Source organism: Solanum tuberosum, unplaced genomic scaffold (genome assembly GCF_000226075.1).
Source record: "Solanum tuberosum cultivar DM 1-3 516 R44 unplaced genomic scaffold, SolTub_3.0 scf00651, whole genome shotgun sequence".
NCBI classification, from domain to species: domain Eukaryota; kingdom Viridiplantae; phylum Streptophyta; class Magnoliopsida; order Solanales; family Solanaceae; genus Solanum; species Solanum tuberosum.
This window is the reverse complement of record NW_006239589.1, coordinates 134717-157135: the sequence shown is the minus strand read 5'-3', so window position 1 is coordinate 157135 and position 22419 is coordinate 134717. Positions and strand designations below refer to the sequence as shown.

Below are 22419 nucleotides of genomic sequence, written 5' to 3'. Positions count from 1 at the left end.
AAATTAGAAATATCTTTTAAAAATAATTTTTAATATTTTTTTGGGAGGGGGTGGGGGTAGGGGTGAGGGTGGGGTAAAAAAATTGAATTTAAAAACAAGCTTTAAATTTTTGTTTTTTTTGGGGGGGTTTGGTTGGGGGTGGTTTGAGGAATAAATTGATTTTTAAACAAAAAATAATTGTAATTTGAAGTTGGAAGAGAGTTTTGGAAAATGTTTTCCTTAAGTTTAGAAGGGAAGTCATTTTCCTTAAATTTGAGGAAAATGAGTTGATTTGGAAAACATTTAGCCCAACCAAACATGAGAAAATTGAAAAACATTTTCCGGAAAATGTTTTCCTTCATACCAAACACACCCTTATTCTTCTTTTATTTGGGTTTGATGCACTTGAGCTGAGGTCTTTCAAAAACAATATCTCTACCTCTACGAGCTAGTGGTAAGGTGTGCGTACACACTATCCTCTTTAGACCCCGCTAAGTAAGATTTTACTGGGTATGTTATTATTACAAGATATATATTCTAAAAGAATAATCTCTTTTTCATATTTTTATTAGTACTAAAATTTTTTGGAATAATTCCCTTGCTATCTTCGCACCACATCGAATGAATACATCAACAATTTAACATTTATATTTGGTAGAACGAAAGTTAACGTTTGGGCAGTGGCTTCTTTGGTTTGTGATTGGCTGTGCAATTAATTGTGTTGAGCATATAGGGGTGTAAACATGTGTGTAGGGGTGGGGGGTGGGGGTTGTGAAATAAAATAACAAGAATTACATAAGAAGATAATAATCAGAGACAAAACTATTAAAAATAATTGGTATATCCAGAAATTAAAACTAAATAAATAAAAAAGAATTAAAATGATTATTCACAAATTATTTCCTAGGAATTTTTGCGAAAAAAAAAATTGTAAGAAAATTCCCTTTTTCACGAATATTTACCAAAAATTTCTCGGATATTTTTAGTATTTATTTGCAAGAAAATTCGCAGGTAATTTACTTGCGAAATTCAAATCCCCAGGTAATTTACTTGGGGATTTTCATATTCGCGTGTAATAATTACCTACGAAGGTATTTCCATCGGAAATTTTTTGGTAGGAAAAGTCGCAGGAAACCAAGTTATCTGCGAATTTTCGTATGTAATTCCCAGCAAAATACCCAGCTAATTCACAGTTTTCTTTTAATTAAATTAGGAAGAGGGGGTATATATATTCAGAGGATACAGAATTCCATTAAGTATGAAAATAAATTATGAATCAATGGAACTCACCTCAATCTTAACTTATTGAATCTCCTGTTGTTCCTCAGTAGCTCAGTGGTAGATCGATCGATTGTTAACTGATTGGTCGTAGATCAGAATCCTATATGGCACAAGGTGTTTTCTAGTACAGAGAGATGGGTGAGGAGATCAAACAATAATTAGAGTTGGCAATGGCTCAAACAGACTGGAATGTGTATTGTATGAGTTCTGAATTAATTAATGGTAGATAAACAACAATCAGTGCTTTATTAATTAATAATAGTGCTTCATTCCTATTGTTTGCTTTAGTAAAAACAACATAACTTTATCCCTTGTCTTTAAGAATAATGTCTAATTATTCCATGATATATTATTAAAAAAAGACCCACTATGTAGTCATTTCCTTTAAACAAAAAGACACCCATATCAATTGTGTGACACTAATGATAGAGGGCGGACCGAAGAGTGCAGATCGGAAAAAGGATTGACAAGAATTTAGGCTGACAAGCATTTTAGTCAAATCACACGTCGGTATAGCCCAAATAGGAGGGAACGTAAAAAAACTCAAATTCTGCAGTAAAAAATATTCAGACCTTTGTCCAATAAATCACTTTCTGCTTTCACATCCTAGAGTTTCGAATTCTAAATATACTCATCTAAATACATATAGTTTTATATTTGTTACTTAAACAAATTTTAAACAGAATTTAACTACAGTAGAGAGTTCATGCCATACATGGGGAAGAAGGGAAAATCGATTTTACAAATAAAAGTTTACAAATTTTTAAGGGCTCGTTTGGATAGGCGATATGAAATTATGGTATATATGAAGTTGAAATTTTGATTGGACATGCAATTTTGAGATCTCAAATTGTATTTTTTTCCCCTCATAAAACATGAAAAATCCATCAGTTGTGAAAACCATCAAGTTTCTTCTATTCGTATAAATCTGACCAAATGAGCAAACCATCATTCATATACAAGATATCAGAACATCCTAAAGCGTCGCATTAATGAATCACACATATCTTTATGTTCCTTTTGTAAAAAAAAATATTTGTGATTAAAAAAATTTCAAATACACATAATCTTCCTTTATGAGCTCTGCATTATTTTATTGCAGAGAAAAGGAGAAAGCAGAGAGCACTAAGGGAAAAGGTGAAAACACTCCATCAACTTTCCAGTACATACACTTTTCTTTTTGACCCCAAGTCTTCTCCGTGGGCCCGGACGATGTCTGATTAAATTAGAATATAAAAAGATATTTAAATAATTTTAAGACACATGTAAATCTAGTAAAGAATGCGAAGATGCCGTTGCTAAGACCAAGGGAACAATACGTTTGGAGCTGATGGTAAAAAACACATACATTTGGTAGCGCAAAGCATCAGTGTGAACATCTATTGTGTTTTCTGTAACGGCTCTTGGAATTTGGGTCGTAACACAATCTAGTCTCCTACTATCAAGTAAATGAAAGAACAAAAAAGGACAATATGTGGGGCAGTAGTGCAAAAAAATATTTCAATAGCTGCCACAAATTACAATATTAATTCAACAATAACAAACTTCAAAATTTTAAGTGCACAGCAAAATTTTTGTAGTTGAGTTTATTTTGCAACTCTAACTTGTCATGGCAAAGAGACAGCCTCGGTGAAGAAAGTTTCCTGTTTCTCCAATGTTAGTTAGAGAGTCTGTTATGAGACAATGACTACTGAAAGCATAACAACGAAAAGAAAGAGTCAATTTCCTATGCAATCTTACCAAATGAGCAAATCATCGTTCACAAACAAAATATCGAAATATCCTAAAGCACCACATTGATTAATCACATATTCATGACATACATTGGTAAGAAGGGAAATATCGATTTTATGGCTCAATACAAATGTTATATTAATTAAAGGACTTTTTTTCAATGAAAATGATCAGTTCGATAAATAAAACACATGAAATCCTTGTAGAGTAGAGTTACTTTTCTTCTTTTCAAATTGTAAATGGTCGTTTCCCAAGAAGAACATAACAGAAAGCAAGAAAATGTCTTACCCACTCATTTTACATAAAAATGAAATAGAGAAAGTTGTTGTACAACATCATCAATTAGCTTTATGATCTTCAACCAAAATAAACTCAAAACTAAATTAAAAATGTAAATGTTAGATGGAAAAAAAAAACTAGAAATAATCCAAAACAATCATATACGTAGTCTTCTAACTGGAAAAGGAAAAAAAAAAAACAAAAGAGAGTTTACTTTTTAGCTTTAAAAAACTAGTATGAAATTTACTTCCTTATGTACAAATTTGAGTTTCTAAGAGGCAAAATAATGGTGACAAAAATCCTTTTAAGTCAATCTTCAGCTAAAGTGCTTCCTCCCATTTTGTTATTGACTTGATTTCTTACATCCACATTTGCAGTTTTCAAGTTCTGTATTCAGATTCTGCATAAGAAAAAGAAAATGTGAAAAATATGTTTCTACTACTTCAATCACAGCTATAAAGGTGGGGCTAGAAAATTTATCATTTTTATTTTTTGCAAAATATATTAGACATTAGCTATCTCAAAAACATTAAGGTTAAATTGTTCGGTTTGGTGTAAACATCATGTGAGAATATAAGATGTGTTGCTCGGGCCAAAATTGTTGTACTAGTGTCTGATCCTCCAAAAATGCATAGCTATTGGAGGATCTAATCTAACACACCCAACAGTATCATTGAAGAGTCTGAGCAACATAGAGTATAAGTATTTTAATTTTGTACCTAGGTGCATGCAACATGATAGATTACGTAAAGCTGCAAAGCAGTAAGGTTGATCAATTTATTCACCCACCTGAACCTGATCTTGAAGGGTTCGAATGTGCTGCACTGCTAGATCCAGCATGTCAGCGTAGCTCGTTTGCTGCAAAAACAAACAAGGAAATATTGTTAATATTGGAGTGTAGCTCGTTTGCTGCGATAAAATTTGCAGCTCAAGCATGTTCCAATAAGTGCAAATTGAGAAAATATTGTGAAGTGGAACATAAGAAAAGAAAGCATACAATCAAGATTACTGAAAGACTAGTTTTTTGTTTACACAAAATCTATACATATTCAATAAATTGATGAATAACAGCATTTTAGCACGCCAAGTAACAATTATCCAATTGAATAGCACGCCACTTCCAATAGCTAATTTTCTTTGTTCCAAGCAAACATGATTACAGAGTTATAGTATATGAAGCACTTCATAGATAGCTATAATTTATAATTGCAGAGCTATACTGCAAGTTCAGCTTAAAACTTAATGACACTCATCCCCCTCCAACACCATAAAGACATTTCTCGTGATACTCTTCTCTCACACAAAAGTTAATGTGAAATGAGCAAACTATACCTTGTCCATGTTTGGAACAAGATCTTGTAACTTCTTTAGTTTCCCACTAATTCTGGTTCTTCTTTCCTGCATAAGATAAGAAAAGAAAAGAAAAGAATGTTCATTATCACGTATTAGAAAAAACAAAACATAGCTATGATGATCCAAATTTTGAGGAAAAGTATTTCAAATGCCGCAACTACTACATGTTGATAACTACATCTAGTGTTACATAATGGAAAAATTGCCATTTAAAATCAGTGGCTGGACAAGTTGCATCAGCTTCAGATAGTATCTTGAACGTCATTCTCAATCAAAGCCATATAAAATGAAACGGAGCAAGGGAAAAATAAATTGATAAAGTTCAATTGGATTTTTATTTCTTTGTTCATTATAAGGGCCAAGAGTAAAGGAATGACTTAAGAAATATGAAGATCACCCTTTCTGCAATGCTGCGAGGATGAGTAGCACAACCACGCTTGGCACGAATTTTGCAAGGAACAGAATCCTCGGGGATGTGCAGCAATCTATCCATAGATGCCATTTCTAGTGCTGTCTGAGACAAGCCAAACTGAAACTGAAAATGGTTCAAAAATCGAAAAACATCAGTTCATCCTCCCACAAGTTATAAAAATGCAGTTTTCATCAATTTTTGTGAGAGTTACGCACGAGAAACATGATTGAGTATGCCAACATGGATTATTTTGTCTGTTTTATTTTACATACTTCTGCAGAAAGAAAACAAACACATATACAGAATGTAGTTGTAAGGTTGTTAAGGGGAAAAATGTAGAGGAAGTATATCTATCGCTGTTGACATGTTGAAAACACAGACGTCAAACATTGAAGGTTTATGTGTTTTCTGATAGTGAGTATCAAGTTCATATTAGCTGGAAGAAAAAAGAAAGGTAGGGAATTAGGGATAAAAGAATGCAAGCGAAAAAACAAATTATCAACTTTTACAAAGATTTCAAATAAGGGGAAAAAACAGATTTTGAATCAGTTGTAAGGTCACCAAATCAAAGCACATGACATGTTTTCATCTAGAAGGCTAACATCATTAAAATTACATCTCACTTTTTCACATAAATGTTGTTAACTTTAGGCATATCACATGCACAACTCTAGATTTCAGGATAAAGAAAACATGACCCTTAAACACTCACAACTAAAAATACAATTTCTCCAGAGAAACATACTTGCACAAAGTTGCAGTTATATTACCTGAGTTTCCCCATCATCGAGCCCATTGACAATGTCATTGCTAATCTGCTTGGCTCGTTTGCCTGGTGTGACAGAGAACATTATAGAGTTGTTATCTTCCCAAGAACCCATTGCGAAACTACTTGCACTGGCATAAGAATGTGTTGACTTTCTGTGGCCATTGGCTATACTGGTCCCTTCAATATCCTCATTTTCCTCTGCTATTTGAGAGAGAGCTTCTTGCCTAGTGAAGCTGAGCTGAGAGTTCAGCCTTGTTATTCCCCGGCTACTATCTCCACCGCCTTTTGAGTTATAGCTTCCTCTCCCCATTGAAACTGAAAATCCTAACGTCAAGTCAAACTAGAATTATATTACGAGTTATGGTAACGAGGTCTTTTTTACCAAATTAAAATCTTTACAATATATTAGATATGAATCTTTTCGTGGGTGTGACTCAAAAATGTCACCACAAAAGCTGATAGTTCTAGTGTGACCCTTGTAGTCTCCATGGAAAAGTATTTGGTTTCATTTGGCTCTATATATTAAGATCTTCTTTGACAAAATTAAAGGATATTACAGACATAACATAAAGAGATTCTCTTTTCCACATCAAATTGTTCGACTTTCATTCGATAACTAAATTGAAGTCTTTTTTTGACTAGGTATGAATATTACCTATGTTGCTCGGACTCTTTCAAAATGTCGACGGGTGCGTGTCGGATCCTCCAAAAATAGTGTATTTTTGAAGGATCCCACACGGGTGCGCATCCATTTTGGAGAGTCCGAGCAACTTAAAATATTACTACTCAAACAAAAGATAAAACCAACGACAACAAGATATACACAGACCTTACCCTACCTTGTTAGGTAGAGAGGTTGTTTCCGGTAGACCCTCGGCTCAAAACAACTGATCTACTAAAGGTCCATTTCATGGGATATATGGGGGAAAAAATTACCTAGTGTTTTGTCTTTGTTAGGAACTGAACCTAGGACCTTATGGTGCTTAAACCCCTTCATTTGACCACTAGACAGAACAGAATATGAACAGTAAATGTAAAAGTCCTAGATTTAAATAATTTTTTTATATAAGTCATCATTTAAATTTTATCACTATTTTCAGAAGTTGTGAAAATATAACCTTTAAAACTAACAAAACATTTAAGTTTGTTTAATGTCTACAAAATTTAAGATCACAATCAAGTCATTTCTTATAAGATTTTCAATTTACTATCTAGAAGGTTCATAAATTACCAGAACAAATAAAAATAGGATCATCTGCTAAACAGTTGACCATAAAAGTTTCAGAAAATATCTTAGAAGGGTAGAAAAAGGAGTCTGGTAAAAAAACATCAATTATTGTAAAACTAGTAAAGCACTCAAAAACATTGGGCTGGTTTTAGGTGGCGGCTAAGATATAAATTATATATATATGATGATAATAATGGATAGAGCAAGTGGGAATAACGGGTCAAGTAAATACCCATGCACGTGATAACTCACCAGTCATGGAATTTTAGGAGCTGTTTGGTGAATGTATCTTGACCTCAAAATAAGTAAAAATGGATTCAAAGAATCGTAGGCACAATCACCATCAATTAAATAAAGGGACAAAACCCCTTCCCTTTTCTTTATTCATTATTTTATTGGCTAGTTGGTACTTTAGTAGAATTTTATATAATGTCAACTTGCTATTTGAAAGTTTGGACCCCACCAAAAAAAATGCTCACTTCCTCCAATAAGGAGCTTCTTGCTAAGATTATGATTAAGGAAACAAGAAAATAATAATATCTATATTGCTCATTGGGGCACAAGTGACAACTTGTTCTATAAAGCTACTTAATAATTCGAAAATGGCCACTTATATCTCTACTTGTACAATACTCGTATAAAATACAAAGACCACAAAACATTTTTTGGCCCCTAAAAGTTCTTCAATTTTGTCTATTACATTACTATACAGTTATACAATATTTTGTATCTTGATATTTCGTTAAAAATATTTTTCTTAAGACCTTACTTCAAATAACTTTTTTTAGCCTAAAGTTTCACTATCCCACAAAGGTAGGGGTAAAGTCTAGTACATCTTATCCTCCCTAGACCTTATTTGTGGAATTACACTTATATGTTTTTGTTGTTATTATTATTATTATAGGAATAAATTTAAAAGAAAATGGAGCTACATAAAATGAAACAAAACGAGTAATATGTCCCAAGTTGTACTTGTTTAATTTATTTATTTATTACTATTTTATTTGGGTTGAAGAAGAGAAAACTACAACATAACTAATGGAATAGATTCGTGCTCAAGAAGCACACCAACCTCTAATGTATCAATTTCTACAAGTGGAAAAAATGAATAAAGGAACCCCAACACCACTTTATTGACTCATTCAAGTTTGTGTGACATAATGAACATGACTTAGTTCATACACACATTAACTTAAGAAACTAATACAGCGATTAAAGGTCTAATAGTAGACCTAAACCTAACCTAGAGTAGATTATAATTATTAAAAAAAATTAATAGAGAATAAATTGCCTTATTTCGAGGTCAAAACATATACACATTGTATGTCCTATTCCAAATCAACATATATTGTTGGCAAAAAATCATAGATTAAACCACATTTTTAGATGAAAGCAGAATCAATTTCTATATTACTCGGATTCTTCAAAAATGTAGAAGGGTATGTGTCAGATCTTTAAAATAGTACATTTTTAAAGAATCTGACACGAATACAACAACAATTTTGAAAAGTTCAAGCAACTTAATTAAATCGACCAAATTGAGTTGTAGAGTTTTTGATAGTAGACAATAAAAGCATAGCCTTTCTGTCTCCCCACCTCATATCAAATTAATTCACACAAGTAGTATCATTCCTTCTCCCTTCCCTGCTTCTAAGGATCTAGACAACATTAATTATATTAATACAAAGGTCAAATTTTTTTTTAAAATCGAAAACAACAAGGATCAGTGATGCATGATTCACAATTCAATGGATAATGAATTCATCTTTCTGATCTTCTCCACTTGAATATCAAAATTTTATCTGAGGCAAAATTTCATGATTTACACTTAACACATCACACGTTATACTTTTTACTACTAAGATCAAACCCCTTACTCCTTAGACTAAAAAGAATAAAAATTTGACTCTTATAACATTTCTATTCCAATAAGACCTACGTACATTTCACCCTATCTAAACTCAACTAGTAAAAATTTACTTTGTAATTGTTAGGTATGTGTTGACATGAGGTAACAAATACTCTTATATAATTAACTAGATACATAATTAATTAGATACATGCAAGTTGGTTTAAATAATAATAGTTATAAAAAACTAAAAGGTAACAAATTTGTTTGATATATAATTTAGATGTATCGTGTCAGGGTCTATTGAAAATAACTTTTTTAAGTTTTGCACACACTTTATCGTCCTCAAACCTCACAATTACATTGAATATATTATTGTGTATAAGCTCAAGAGTGTCAAATTGCACAAGTTGCATCTGACTCCCTTCTACCCCCACCCCAAACCAACCCCCAAATCCTATACCTCCAAAAACTTTTTTAAAAAAATATTAATTAGTGCTAATGAGATTCTATCTTAAAGAAGGATCCACCATGATTAATGAGTAATTAATTAATACCAGTGGTTTCATTAGCCAAATGTTGTGGGCGATTGGAAACTTAGCAGACACACATGCATTCACCCTCCCCAAATGTGGAACCCACCTTTACATGTCACTAAGAGTTGAGACAGGATTAAGAAATACTCCCAATTAGCTCCACTAATCTCCTAATTTGCCCTATTGATGGATAAGTTATTTTTTTTAAAAAAAACAATAATAATTTGCGGCTGCTTACGTTATATACCTTCTAATTTAGGAAACTAATTCCAGTTACTCTAAGCTAACCCAAGATTGTTCCCCTCTACTTTTTATATTAATTAACTATATTTGAAGTATATAACTTTCGAATTCTAAATCATTAAGTTGGGTTGTAAACAAGAATTTATTTATGTTAAATGAATTTTTCAAGATAAATATATAATTTTGGTCAAAACTATCAGGTTCTTTTTTATATGTTTCAGAAATAATGACATGTTTTTAATCTGAAGCTTTTATGGTATACACGTCTTATAAAAGTCACATATATGTTTTGGGAGGTTTAAGACCAAAACTTTTAGAAGTATTTACTTTTTTTAAAAAGTTTGTACAAAATCAAATTATGACACATAAATTGGAACGGATGGAGTAGCAAAATCACTTCTTTGTTTTTTCCTAAAATGAATAATACTTATAAATAACTTCAACTTGCCAAACGAATGATAATTGGGACTAGATGGAGAATAATCCTTGAATTGTACTATGGATTCAATTTACAAACACGAACTACTGAAGTCTAAAATCTGGTTTTAACATCTTTGTCAAGATTGGAAAGTATTGTTGGAAATTATAAAAGGTAGACAGATAAAAAAAAAATCAAACTGTTTTTAAAATGTTTTATTTAAGTCGAGAGTATATGGGAAACAGTCCTTTAATTTCTACAAAATAGACATATAATAGATGTACACTCTGTTCTTTCGAGAGATTATGTTAAGTATGTTATTGTTATTATCGTAGACAGATACAAAGAATAGACACAAAAATGACACTCACCATAGGAAAAGTAGAACTAGCTAAACTTTTGGTCGATATGATATATTTTTTCTGTTCCATTTTATGTGAGCTGATTCAATATTTGATGGACACATAATTTTAAAAAATTTAAAAATAAATTTTTTATATATTTAAAAATTACTTAATATGTACTATAATTTCAATAATTCATAATTTAAAATATTTAAAGAATTCCTTTTTAACTCACCAATTTAGTAACTACATGAAGTGAGACAAATGAAGTACTTCTAAGTTTAAATGTTAAAGTACTAATCATATGGAAGGAAAGAAAAAATAAATTTGCAAGTTGTAAGGAGGTATTAAAGATTCTTTGAGTACTAAGTATATCTTTAACATATGCATAGCTCTCTTTTAATCTTTTGGTAATTCTTTTTAGCAACTTGTTATATGTAATTAGATAAGACAAATTCAATAACTCTACGCATCTTTCCCCGCTTAGTCTTTTATGTGTCCTTTTTTGAGTAGTTAATTATGTTTAAGTGCTCAACTAGTCAGTTTATAACGTCTAATTGTGACATAAGTAAATCTTACTTTTGTACTCTAATCTCATGACAATTCATTAAGAAGTTAATATAGTCCAATGAGATAATCAATATAAGTTAATCCTCCATTAATTGGTTCTATCTGCAAGAAACCTACTTTCTCATTTCATCTATAGCTAATTACACTTTTTTTAAAAGGTAGCTCGATGCACTAATTAAGCTTTTGCTATGTCCGGAGTCTGAAAAAAAACCGAATCACAAGAGTTTATTGTACATAATTTTACCTTGCATTTCTACAAGAGATTATGTCCACGACTTGAACTCATGAACTCGTGGTTCTAATTGACCCATGATCAAATTTTAATCTTTTACTACACAACTAGCTTCTTAACTGATTTTGCCAAAGTTTTCACATAAAACTAAGACTCCAACTTGTACGACACTCTTATATGTTTAATCTTTCAACAAAATTGAATTTTTTGAATTTCAAACTTCTCATTTCACCCTTAGTAATGTGAAATACTCAAATAGCTATGAAATTATCCTAACATATTTAAGCATGAAAAAAGAATAAATATTTTCTCTCTTAAATTTTGTGTCGAGAAAATGTAACCAAGGGAATACTTTAAAATGTAAAATACATTTCAAAGTTTGTTAATTTATGCAAAGTTGGCTGTGATTAGTCAATTAGCAAAGTCTGCTCTGATTGGTTAAAAATGTTACCAAAAGCTGAAGACTTTAGCAGGGAAAAAAAAAAAGCAAACAGAAAGAAATCATATACAGGAAGGTCAAATTCGTCCTTTCACATTTCAATTAGGAAAAAAGGAAAATTGAAAACTTACCAGTATCACCTGCAGCAGTAGCAAGTTGATTAAGAAACCTCGCCGGTGAGCTACTATGTCGAACCAACGGCGTGGTTGAAGCCGTCGGCAAACCTCCTCCTCCTCCTCCGCCGCCGCCGCCGCCGCCGATTGTTAAGTCGTTGAAACCAATTGACCTCTGTAAATTCGATTGTTCCTTCGCTTTGCTTGTAGATTCAGAATTTAACGAAGTAGATGCTAAATTGGACGGGAAAAACCGTGAAGGACCAAGGTTTGAGTGATGAGATCCATGAGAAGCGAACTCGTGATTACCGTTAACGACGGATTCAACTGCTGTAGTTAAAAATGATCCCGGAGCTGAACCGTAGCGAGTGAGACCACCGCCGCCGCCAGCGGTGGTGCTGGTGTGGCTCATTGAACCTTGTGATGAAGAAGATGTTGATGATGGATACATTTGAGAATTGTTTTGAATTGGATTGTTAAGATTTGGAGGTTGAGAACTTAATAGAGAGAGAGGTGGGCGGGTGGGGTGAGGGGGTAAGAGGGAAGAGCAAGTTGGGAATTAAAAAAATGATAAAGTGCTACACTTGTTTGATGAAAAGTCTTGTGAGAAAGAGAGTGGATCAGCCAATGGGGTTTTGTTGTTTTTGTGATTTTGTCTTTACCGTTTTTTTTAATAGAAAATTAATATACAATGTGTACTACATCCTATCCTACTAAATTATTATATTTATAATTTATCTGTTTCAATTTATGTGACACGTTGTCGTTATTAGATCATGTCGTGAATTATTATTTTTATCTAGAGTGTAAGTTTAATAATGTAATTCATGAAAAATAATGCATGAGTTATTACAAAGAGATGAAGTTTTAAGTATTTTGAATTTTGAATTCATAATTCAAGAGAACGAGGAGATGGATCACGATGTGGTATGTTTTGTGTGATAAGAATATGTAGTAGAGTTTTAAAGGTAAGTTACAGAATACTGGTTAGATCGACATTGTTGTATTGGGAAGAGGGGTGGCTAGCTAGTCAAGAATACCCACGTTTAGAAGAGTGGTCGTGTGGGCATACTATGAGGAATATGATTAGGAATAAAGTTATACGGGGAAAGATGGGGTGTGGGCATACTATGAGGAATATGATTAGGAATAAAGTTATACGGGGAAAGATGGGGTGTGGGCATACTATGAGGAATATGATTAGGAATAAAGTTATACGGGGAAAGATGGGGTGTGGGCATACTATGAGGAATATGATTAGGAATAAAGTTATACGGGGAAAGATGGGGTGTGGGCATACTATGAGGGATATGATTAGGAATTAATAAAGTTATATGGGGGAAATATGTGAATGACTTTTGCGACAATCAAAATGAGAGAAGTGAGATTGAGATGGTTCGAACATGTGAAGATGGAGCGTGCAGATATGTCGGGTAGGTGGGATGAGAAGTTGACTATAGCAGGAGTTAGTGGATGTAAAAGTAGGTTGAAATTAAAGGAACTAAAGGGAGGTGATGATCATAGCTAGTACCAACATAGGAAAGTTTGGAGATCGAAGATTAAGGTAGAAAGTTAGTAGATATCCAAGTTATATTGTCGTACTAAATGTATGGGAGAGAGGTGGGGCCAGTCTTCTCCTTCCCTCTTCTCACTTTTAGGTAGAAAGTTAGTAGATATCCAAGTATTTTGAATTCATAATTCAAGAGAACGAGGAGATGGATCACAATGTGGTATGTTTCATGTGATAAGAATACGTAGTAGAGTTTTAAAGGTAAATTATAGAATAGTGGTTAGATTGACATTGTTGTATTGGGAAGAGGGTGGCTAGATAGTCAAGAATATACCCGCGTTTAGAAGAGTGGTCGTGTGGGCATACTATGAGGAATATGATTAGGAATAAAGTTATACGGGGAAAATATGTGAGTGCCTTTTGCGACAATCAAAATAAGGGAAATGAGATTGAGATGGTTCGAACATGTAAATATGGAGTGTGCAGATACATCGAGTAGGTGGTATGAGAGGTTGACTATAGCAGGAGCTAGGGGATGTAAAAGTAGGTTGAAAAAGAACTAAAGGGAGGTGATCATAGCTAGTACCAAGATAGGAAAGTTCGGAGATCGATGATTAAAGTAGAAAGTTAGTAGATATCCAAGTATTGTCGTACTATATGTATGGGAGAGGTGGGGCAAGTCTTCTCCTTCCCTCTTCTCGCTTTTAGTAATAGTATTTAATAATCATGTAGTTTCTTATTCTTTTATGTGTATACTATCGATCTCTTACTGCATTTGCTTGTATCTTCCTATTCAGTTGTCATATTTTCTTGTCATCCTGCTTTGATCATAATATTCATTTTGTAACGAAGGTCTATTCATACAATCTACTCTCCATAGACACATACTTTGCCTAATTAACCGGCCCCTTCCTCTTCTACATTGGTTGTTTCATTTGGCGGGTCCTCACCGGGTCGATCCGAACAGGTGCAGGCCTGACCCGGCCTCAATCCATAATGTTCAACTTGCTGCTCAATGTGGTGTGCCAAAGCATCCTGTACAATGCATGTGAAGCAACACTATATAGTACTATACTAGCAATTGCACGTATATATACTCAAGTCACGAGAAGTTTGTTGTATTCCACAAGGATTTGTAGAAAATAGTATTATAGTAATTATCTTTTTATTAATGATTTAAATATTTATAAGACATATAAAAAGATAGTGATTAAAAAAATTATTTAACATTTAACATTTGAAATTTGAAAGATGTCTCATAAATTAATACGAAGAGAGTATTATACTGTCAATGTTATGATATTATTGGTCGAGAAATGAATTGGTCCCATTAATTAAGTGTTTTGATGGCATATATACAAGTAGGTTAATAAGTGTGCATGCATATTGCTACTTTACAAAGAGGGAAGTATATATTAAATTAAAAGGAGTAATAAACAAAGCTAATTTAGTCAAATAATCCTTTAATTAATATTGTGTACAAAATAAAATATGACAAATAAAGTGGATTAGAGAAAGTATAACTTTTGTAATTTAAGAAATATTCTATTTAATATAAATTATATAAAGTCACTAAACTATTTTTCATAATTAAAAAAAATCATCATTTGTAAATTTTAGGATTCTACTAATAATTATATATGACACTTTGATTACTTCCTTGATAAATAATTAGAAGATTAATTATCTTTTATTTTTTCATGTTGAATAGTTCTTTCTTTTTCATGTTCATATGCACTTCTCCTAGAACATAGTATGTCCTGTGTATTATATTTGTATTGACCATGTCAAGTATTTTTATTATTATTTTAGGTATTGACATTTCCTAGCTAGTGTGAAAATTATTATTTTTTCTGAAAAAATATTTATTAGTCTATCTCAAAAAGTCCTATGCTTTCCTTATTTGAACACTAATATTTTTTTTATACATAAATTTAAACACTATAGTTTATAATTTAGAAAAAAAGTATACTCCAGAAAGTCATATGCTAACTTTATTTGATGTTTTGAACCTTAAATACTCAATTACCAAACCTCAACAGGCCAAACATACCCTTATTCTCATAAATATGCCCACAGAGATTAGAAAAGAAGAAGAAAAAAATTATTAATTGCTTATCATAGAAACTTACTAATTCTAGCTTATATTATTGGTAAAAAGAATATCCTTCATTTAAATCTTCTTGTTTCATTCAAATAAAAAAAAAAATAGAATATTCTATATTATAATTGATAGTTGATGACCTATATCGCTATACGTAAGTACTAACCATTCTTTTATACAAACCCGAGTTCAATGACTAGACGATTTAAAATTTAAAAAACCAAATCATCCAAGTTGTACCCTTATATATTTTTATTTTTTGGAGTGTCTGATTGTTATCACAATTTTCTAACTCTTACGTCGATTGAATAGCTATATTGTACAAATAAGGGTTCTAAATAGCACAAATTTCAACCCTTTTCCCACTATTTTCTCTTAATAATAATTTATTTCAACTCTCACATCGATTCAACAACTAGATGCATGTATATGACCTAATTAAGTGTACTAAAAATTGCACAAGTTGCACCCTTTTCCCTTTAAGAATATGACTACTATAATTGGAAGGTTATAATTTATTTTAATAAAAGAAGGTTTAATTTTTTAATTTTTTATTCCCACCTCGAATGAATAGATGGATGATAGGCAAACTAGGGTTCAATTATATTAATTTACAAGTTGCTTATAACTTCCTCCCTTTTCCCCACATAATTACAAAAGAAATCAATCTTTTTTATATATAAAATGTTCATATTTAAGATTATATATTAGGTTAAAACAATGGATATTATATCCACATAATTAATTAACGCGAGTGGTTTTGATTAATATGTGATGTTCGAGGCGAGTCAGGATTTTAATTTTATGGGTTTTGGATTATAGAATAACGACTTCAAGTAATAATAATTGAGCTTTAAATCTAATATGAATATATATTTAATGAATTTCTTCACACAAATGTATCGTTTATACAAAAACTATTGGGTTCAATTGAATCTGTATTTAAACTTCTAGCTCCATCCTTGCGTAGTGTATACGTTTTGTTTTATGAAAGTAAGTAAAGATCCATTGAGTTTCACATAAAAAAAGAAGAGTAAAGGGTCAAAACACAACTATAATATTTTGATTTTTTTGAGTTTTATATCTAAACTATCCGGTGTGTGAGTTTTTCATCTAAACTATCATCAACTATTTATCAAAACAAACCACAACTATCAGTTGCTCCCGAACGATGATGATATTTCAATAGAAAAGAGATTCAAGCTAAGTGATAGTTCAAATAGAAAACTAGCATACAAATAGTTCAGATATAAAATTCGAAAAAATGAGATATTTTAAAATCATATATTTTTTAATCCTAAGCTCTAAAAATAAGAATTACATTTCAAAAGCTTGTTAGTAATTTATCATATAGTTTTAATTGGCCAATAAGAAAAGTTTCCTCTGATTGGTCACTAAAAGTCTACCAAAAGCTAAAAAAAATTGCAGGGAGAAAAGCAAACAAAGGGAATGGAATCAAAGGCCAAACAGGTTCTTAATATATATGGACCAGCTCTTTATTCATTCAGTGGGCAATAAACTGCACAGTTTTGACAATTTTTGCCACTTGGGGTACCAACCTGACATATAGTTTATTCATGCTCGATATTTATATATTTTATTACAAGAATCCTAAATTAAAATAAAAATATGCATAAGATCAAGAACTATCGATTGATGTTGGACCAATACTTAATATGAGCTAATTTTTCATGTTCAATCTGCTTTTTGGGAAATTTTTAATATGAATTTTTACTTGTTCAGATAACTTAAAGTTTCTATCAATTGATTATATATATACCTAAAAACAAGATAAAATTCTAGTTGTATCTTTAGTAAGTTGATTTTTTGTATTGATCCAATTCTTGTTGAAGTATTTCAATTTGTTTATCTTTCTCAACAACACTATCCATCAATCTTTTATTTTCTTCTTTCAATTCTTCAAATTGACAAACAATTTCTTCAATTTGTGCTTCAATTGCTTCATCACTTAACTCAAAAGCACTTTCAACAACTCTAACAACTCTCCATAAGCTAACAACAAGAAGTAATCCTCCTCCGTTTTTTTCCAAATAAGCTTCCAAAAATAATGCCACCATAACCACTATGCCATCTAGCAAGTACCCTGGTCTTCGAAAAAACGCGCATCCTAGACCTACAACAAGGCCTACACTCTTCAGAAATAACAATCCCAAGATCCCTATACCTGTTCGGAACATAGAAAGATGGAATTGAATTAAAGCTTTGAAGCGTGAAAAATAATATCTTCTGTAGAAATGTTGCATGTATTTATAAGGGCCAACAAATAGGAAAGTCAAGAAGAAGAAAGAAGAAAAGTAACTAAAATTTAAATACAATTGTAAATTGTGACTATGTTTTAAATAGCACAATTAATTTTAAGTTAGGAAACAACAAAGCTACATATATCTCTATCGTAAAAAACATGAATTAGCTATAAAATTTGTCGCTAAATAGTTGTAACTAATAAGATTAAAATATAAAGGCTTTCAAACTCATTTTCTTCCTTTTGATACAAGAAAATGTTACTTCATATATATTACAAACTATCTAATATTACCTGCCCAATGGTACCAAACCTCTTCCGTTTCTTGATTTATAGCGTTCCGATTTTGCGGGCAGGATATCAAAGATGAAGAGAGATCAAGACTTGTGAAAACAAGATCGATTATGAGTAACACAATGGTGAAAATTCTAAGAGGTGTGGATTCTAAAAACTTTGTTAAATTTGTTCTCCATTGTTGTTTTGTTGGTTGTTGTGAAGGATTCATGATAAAGAAATTCCATCTTTGCTTTTTGTCCCAACTTTTTATGAGATTTTGAATTGATATTTCAACACTTTGGATTTGTGTGGAATTTGATGGTTGAATTTCTTGAGAGTTCATTGATGATTTTTTTTTTTTTTTTGGGGGATATAATCTCTTTTTTTTTTAGTTGTTGTGTATTTGATAATCGAAAATTTTGAATTTAATAATAAGAGTCGTTTGAGAGAGGCACGTGAAATGCAAGGCTTAGATTTTTCATGCAAGCTTTGCTTTGGAGTCACGTTATTAGTTTTAGCTACTTCTTAGAGTGTGTTTGGTTGAAGAAATTTTTTTTTTTCTGTGTGTTTTGGTACGTAACAAAAAATATTGTCCCAAAAATAATATTAGTGTATAATTAATTTTGGCAAACACTATGTGTGGATCGATGGAGGACTGGAGGGTGGGTGGGGAAGTGTTGGCCGTAGGGGCGCTATGGGGTAGGATAGCTTGTGCTGAAAGGCAGAGAGCAAACAATCAATGTGGAATGTCATTCGTGAATCTTGTTTTTTTTTTTCTTTGTGCAATGGACTAATATCTTTTTTAGAGAAAGTATTTTTCAAAAAATTTGAACCAAACATGAAATTGTTTTTTTTCTCCGAGCCAAACACACCCTTGATTTGGTTTCTTCTATTTCAGTTGGAAATGCGTTAAGGATCGTGAAGCTGCCCAAGTTGTTTCATACTTATATGGCTTAATGTAAGAAAAGTTGGTGCCAAAATTAAAAAGAACAATTAAATGTGATGTCATAGGTAGGTTTTGGCATCGTAATACGTAACTGAAAATTCACTTCTTAAAACTATATCATCATTTACAAAATTAAATAACTCTGCACTTAATGATGAGTTCTCACATCGATAGAAAGATCGATGAATACATTCTTTTTTTTTTCACCATCCTAACGTCTCATAATTGTTAAGGTTCTACGATGTGCGCATTTTATCAGGATGATATATTGTGATGGTGTGATGTATTTGTGTTGGTGGCAATGGCAGAGCTACCTTATGCAAAGAGGTGTGAATTAACACCCGTTCTCATGTTGAGAATTTCCACATCGATAGCTAGGGATGTGAATATTGGGGTTTGTTACAATCATGTCATCTCGTATTGGGCTTGCTTAGTTAGAATTGGACATTGGAATGTTGATGGGCTTGGCCCAAAAATATTAGTTGTAGGAAAGCAAAACAACACGAGATATATCTACAGTTAGTTTCAAGATTTAAATTCAGAACTAGAACAAACGTTAGAGAAAATTACTAAATTTTATCAAATTTGAATTACGTTAATTAGGTACGCAATTTTGCTACTAAAGTGATGGTTTAAGATGTATACCGGAGGGGAGCCGCTTCCGAATACATCGCAACTTCCCAATCGATGAAAAACTTAAATATAATATTTAATATAAATTATAAAATTTTAAAATATCAATTATACTCAAAACGAGTAAGTTAATAAAATATTTATCTAAACGTCACACATCACAGTCCATAAGAAACAACATTTGTCACAAGTTAAGAGAACAAGTCATGAGGAGGAGTAGAAAGAGTCAGCTTTCAAATTACCCAAACATAAGACACCTGTACTGCCACGTAACCAGTGTATCACCACGTGTCATGCCACGTGTTAGTCTGCATGCTAGTCATATTCCTATCTATAAGCTAGCTGCCTCTTCTTTCTAGGCCAAAAATAAGTAAACAGATCACCACAACAAAATACTTTACTATAATTTTGAATTTATTTGAGATTTTAGAAAAAAAAATGGAAGGAATAAATGTATCGACTCATCCAGATGTTCCAGGTGAACCTACGCAAACAGGAACAGCAATTCTTGAGACTGCAACAGCTACCATTCAAGGATTTGGTCCTATCAATAAAATTCATCAACATCTTTGCGCGTTAAGTTTCACTTATCTCTTGTTCTATAATTTATCATTTTTTTTTGTTATTATAACTAAATTTACAGCACTGTGTACGCTAGCGGCGGATTTAAAAATTTTAATAATTAGCTAGATCATTTGAAACACGAGAATTCAATAAAATGTGTATTTTACTAAGGTATTTTTATTTTTTATCCGATGTTTTTTAGAATTGATTCCTAACTATACTAGGGTTATAGATGGAAATAATTACTCCCTCTGTCCCAATTTATGTGGAACTTTTTGTTTTTCGAGAGTCAAACAGTTTAAGTTTGATCGAAAATTTGCGCATAGAATCTTCAATTTCAAAGTAAAAAGTACTATTAGTCACAATAATTAATAATTCAAAATGTTTAAAAGATCTATGAAAAATTTACGGTCAAAGATAGACTTGTTTGAATCTCGAAATTTGAAAAGTGCCACATAAAATGGGACGGAGGGAGTAATATATCTATTTTGGGACGAAGGGAGTAACTTAAGAAAATAGATTATTGAACTTTGTGATATGTGTATAGATGTTAAAAGTTACTCATGAACATAGGCGAAACCAAAATTAGGAATTATTAGGAATTTGGGGTTCTAAAAAAAGAGAAACTTTTAATTTTTATTTGATAGCAGGTTTAAATCCACAACCCTAGCGTGAAATTGTGCGCTCCTAATTTCAGCTTCCATTTCTATGGACATGACATGACACGACAAGTCGAGGCCCACCACTTTTGTGGGCACCAAAACGAGGAATTCAGGCAATGCCTCATTTACGACAGGCCTGATGCCGATGGTCGTCTAATTGGGCTCGAGTACATTGTATCGGAGGAGTTGTTCTTGACATTGCCAGACGACGAAAAGAAATTTTGGCATTCCCATTTGTACGAGGTGAAAAGCGGTGTCCTCTTCATGCCCGGTGTTCCAGGCCCGATTCAACGACAAGATCATGAAAAAACCGTGAAAACTTATGGCAAAGTGATACATTTCTGGCAGGTTGATAGAGGTGATACACTTCCTTTGGGAATTCCTCAAGTTATGATGGCGCTTACTAGAGATGGTCAACTAGATCAGAACCTTGCTCAAGGTACATAAAAATCATTAATTCTATTATGATTATTTTATATGTTATTAATTACTTTTGAAGTGATCTAATGGTATATAGAACTTGAACTCGTTATAATTATATAGGTTGTTAGTATAAAACATTAATTAATACCTACACTCCCAATAGGAGTAGCTCCGTTTGCTAGACACAGCTCAAAAAAACAAGTCTTAGACGATTATTTAGTTAGAAAATCATCTAATAGAGTTTTAAATTGTCTTAACTAGGAGTAGCATGAAACAATTTTAAGTTAAATTTTTTCTGAATATAGATAAAAATGACCCTTTCTTAATTAGGAAAACCTCAATATATAGTTCAGGGATTTGATTTTCCACGTTGTAATCGCCTCCTTATTTCCCTTTTCCGTTTTAAACCTCTTTCGGATAGGTTTGGAAGGGATAGTGTGTGATACATGAATTTGGTGTCGAGTAGTTTTGAGTCGCCCTTTCTTTGGAGAATTTTAATAGTTTAATTAATTGGTTTGACTATTTGATTTATCTTACATGAATTTGGGTGTTAGGATTATGTTTTAGTCTTAATAGTACGTTTATTTAACTTGCGCGATAGCGTTTTTACGAGGTTTTTAAAATTTGATGTAGATGTGGAGAAACGTTTTGGTGTGTCATTTGATGAAGAAAGGGAGAAGAGGGCATACATGGAAGGTCCTGCCCATGGGATTCACCCACTTGCTAATGCTGGAGGCAAAGGCATTCGCACTCTCCTTAGAGAAGTTGATTGTAAACCTATCGAATCTGTCCCTAGAGTTTTTGTTTAATCTCCGACCGCGAAGTCGCGTTCGATTGCTCATATGTTCATCTCGTTTTGGCTAGCAAAGTCATGTTCGATTGCTCAAATATTTATTTCGTTTTGGCTAGCCAAGTCGGATATCGTCTAGTGTTTTGTTCAACTTTTATTTTTCACTTTTGTGATATATAGGACTTGTATATATATATATATATATGTTGGCGTGTGTGGATATACTATGTTGATGAATGAATAATTCTCTACGTTCTTGTGTTCTTTAAAATGAATCTATTTTACCACGTGTCAATTTATTAAGAATTTAAGAATTTTTTTTTCCTGAAATGAATTGAAATTTTACCAAAAATCTGAAGAACTTCAGATAATGAAATTGGATCCTCGTGAAAGAGTTTAGATAACTAACAAATTGAAAATTCAATAATTAACCAATTGTGGTATTTTCTTTTGGAATAAAATGTGATCC

At 32.1% G+C, this 22419-nt stretch overlaps 3 protein-coding genes across 6 annotated transcripts; 1 reads left to right on the top strand and 2 right to left on the bottom strand.

Moving 5' to 3' along the window:
• Positions 1-3319: 3319 nt before the first annotated feature.
• On the bottom strand, positions 3320-12370 carry LOC102585148 (transcription factor bHLH128-like). 4 transcript variants are annotated; one of them, XM_015305036.1, is made up of 6 exons: positions 11798-12370; positions 5809-6131; positions 5024-5161; positions 4606-4671; positions 4063-4182; positions 3320-3673 (listed from the first exon to the last, which is right to left on the bottom strand). In XM_015305036.1, exons 1-6 carry the CDS (start codon positions 12228-12230, stop codon positions 3617-3619), a joined length of 1137 nt encoding a protein of 378 aa, XP_015160522.1. In that variant the 5' UTR covers positions 12231-12370; the 3' UTR covers positions 3320-3616. The 4 variants fall into 4 exon arrangements, with proteins under 4 accessions (XP_015160522.1, XP_015160523.1, XP_006366720.1 ...); XM_015305037.1 differs by having other exon boundaries at positions 5809-6122; XM_006366658.2 differs by having other exon boundaries at positions 4063-4131; positions 11798-12367.
• A 4520-nt stretch (positions 12371-16890) lies between these two features.
• LOC102587906 (uncharacterized) lies at positions 16891-18286 on the bottom strand. The gene is made up of 2 exons (XM_006366662.2): positions 17951-18286; positions 16891-17578 (listed from the first exon to the last, which is right to left on the bottom strand). Exons 1-2 carry the CDS (start codon positions 18273-18275, stop codon positions 17205-17207), a joined length of 699 nt encoding a protein of 232 aa, XP_006366724.2. The 5' UTR covers positions 18276-18286; the 3' UTR covers positions 16891-17204.
• A 1648-nt stretch (positions 18287-19934) lies between these two features.
• LOC102584831 (uncharacterized) lies at positions 19935-22130 on the top strand. The gene is made up of 3 exons (XM_006366657.2): positions 19935-20086; positions 20773-21176; positions 21794-22130. Exons 1-3 carry the CDS (start codon positions 19950-19952, stop codon positions 21967-21969), a joined length of 717 nt encoding a protein of 238 aa, XP_006366719.1. The 5' UTR covers positions 19935-19949; the 3' UTR covers positions 21970-22130.
• The last annotated feature ends 289 nt before the right edge of the window (positions 22131-22419 follow it).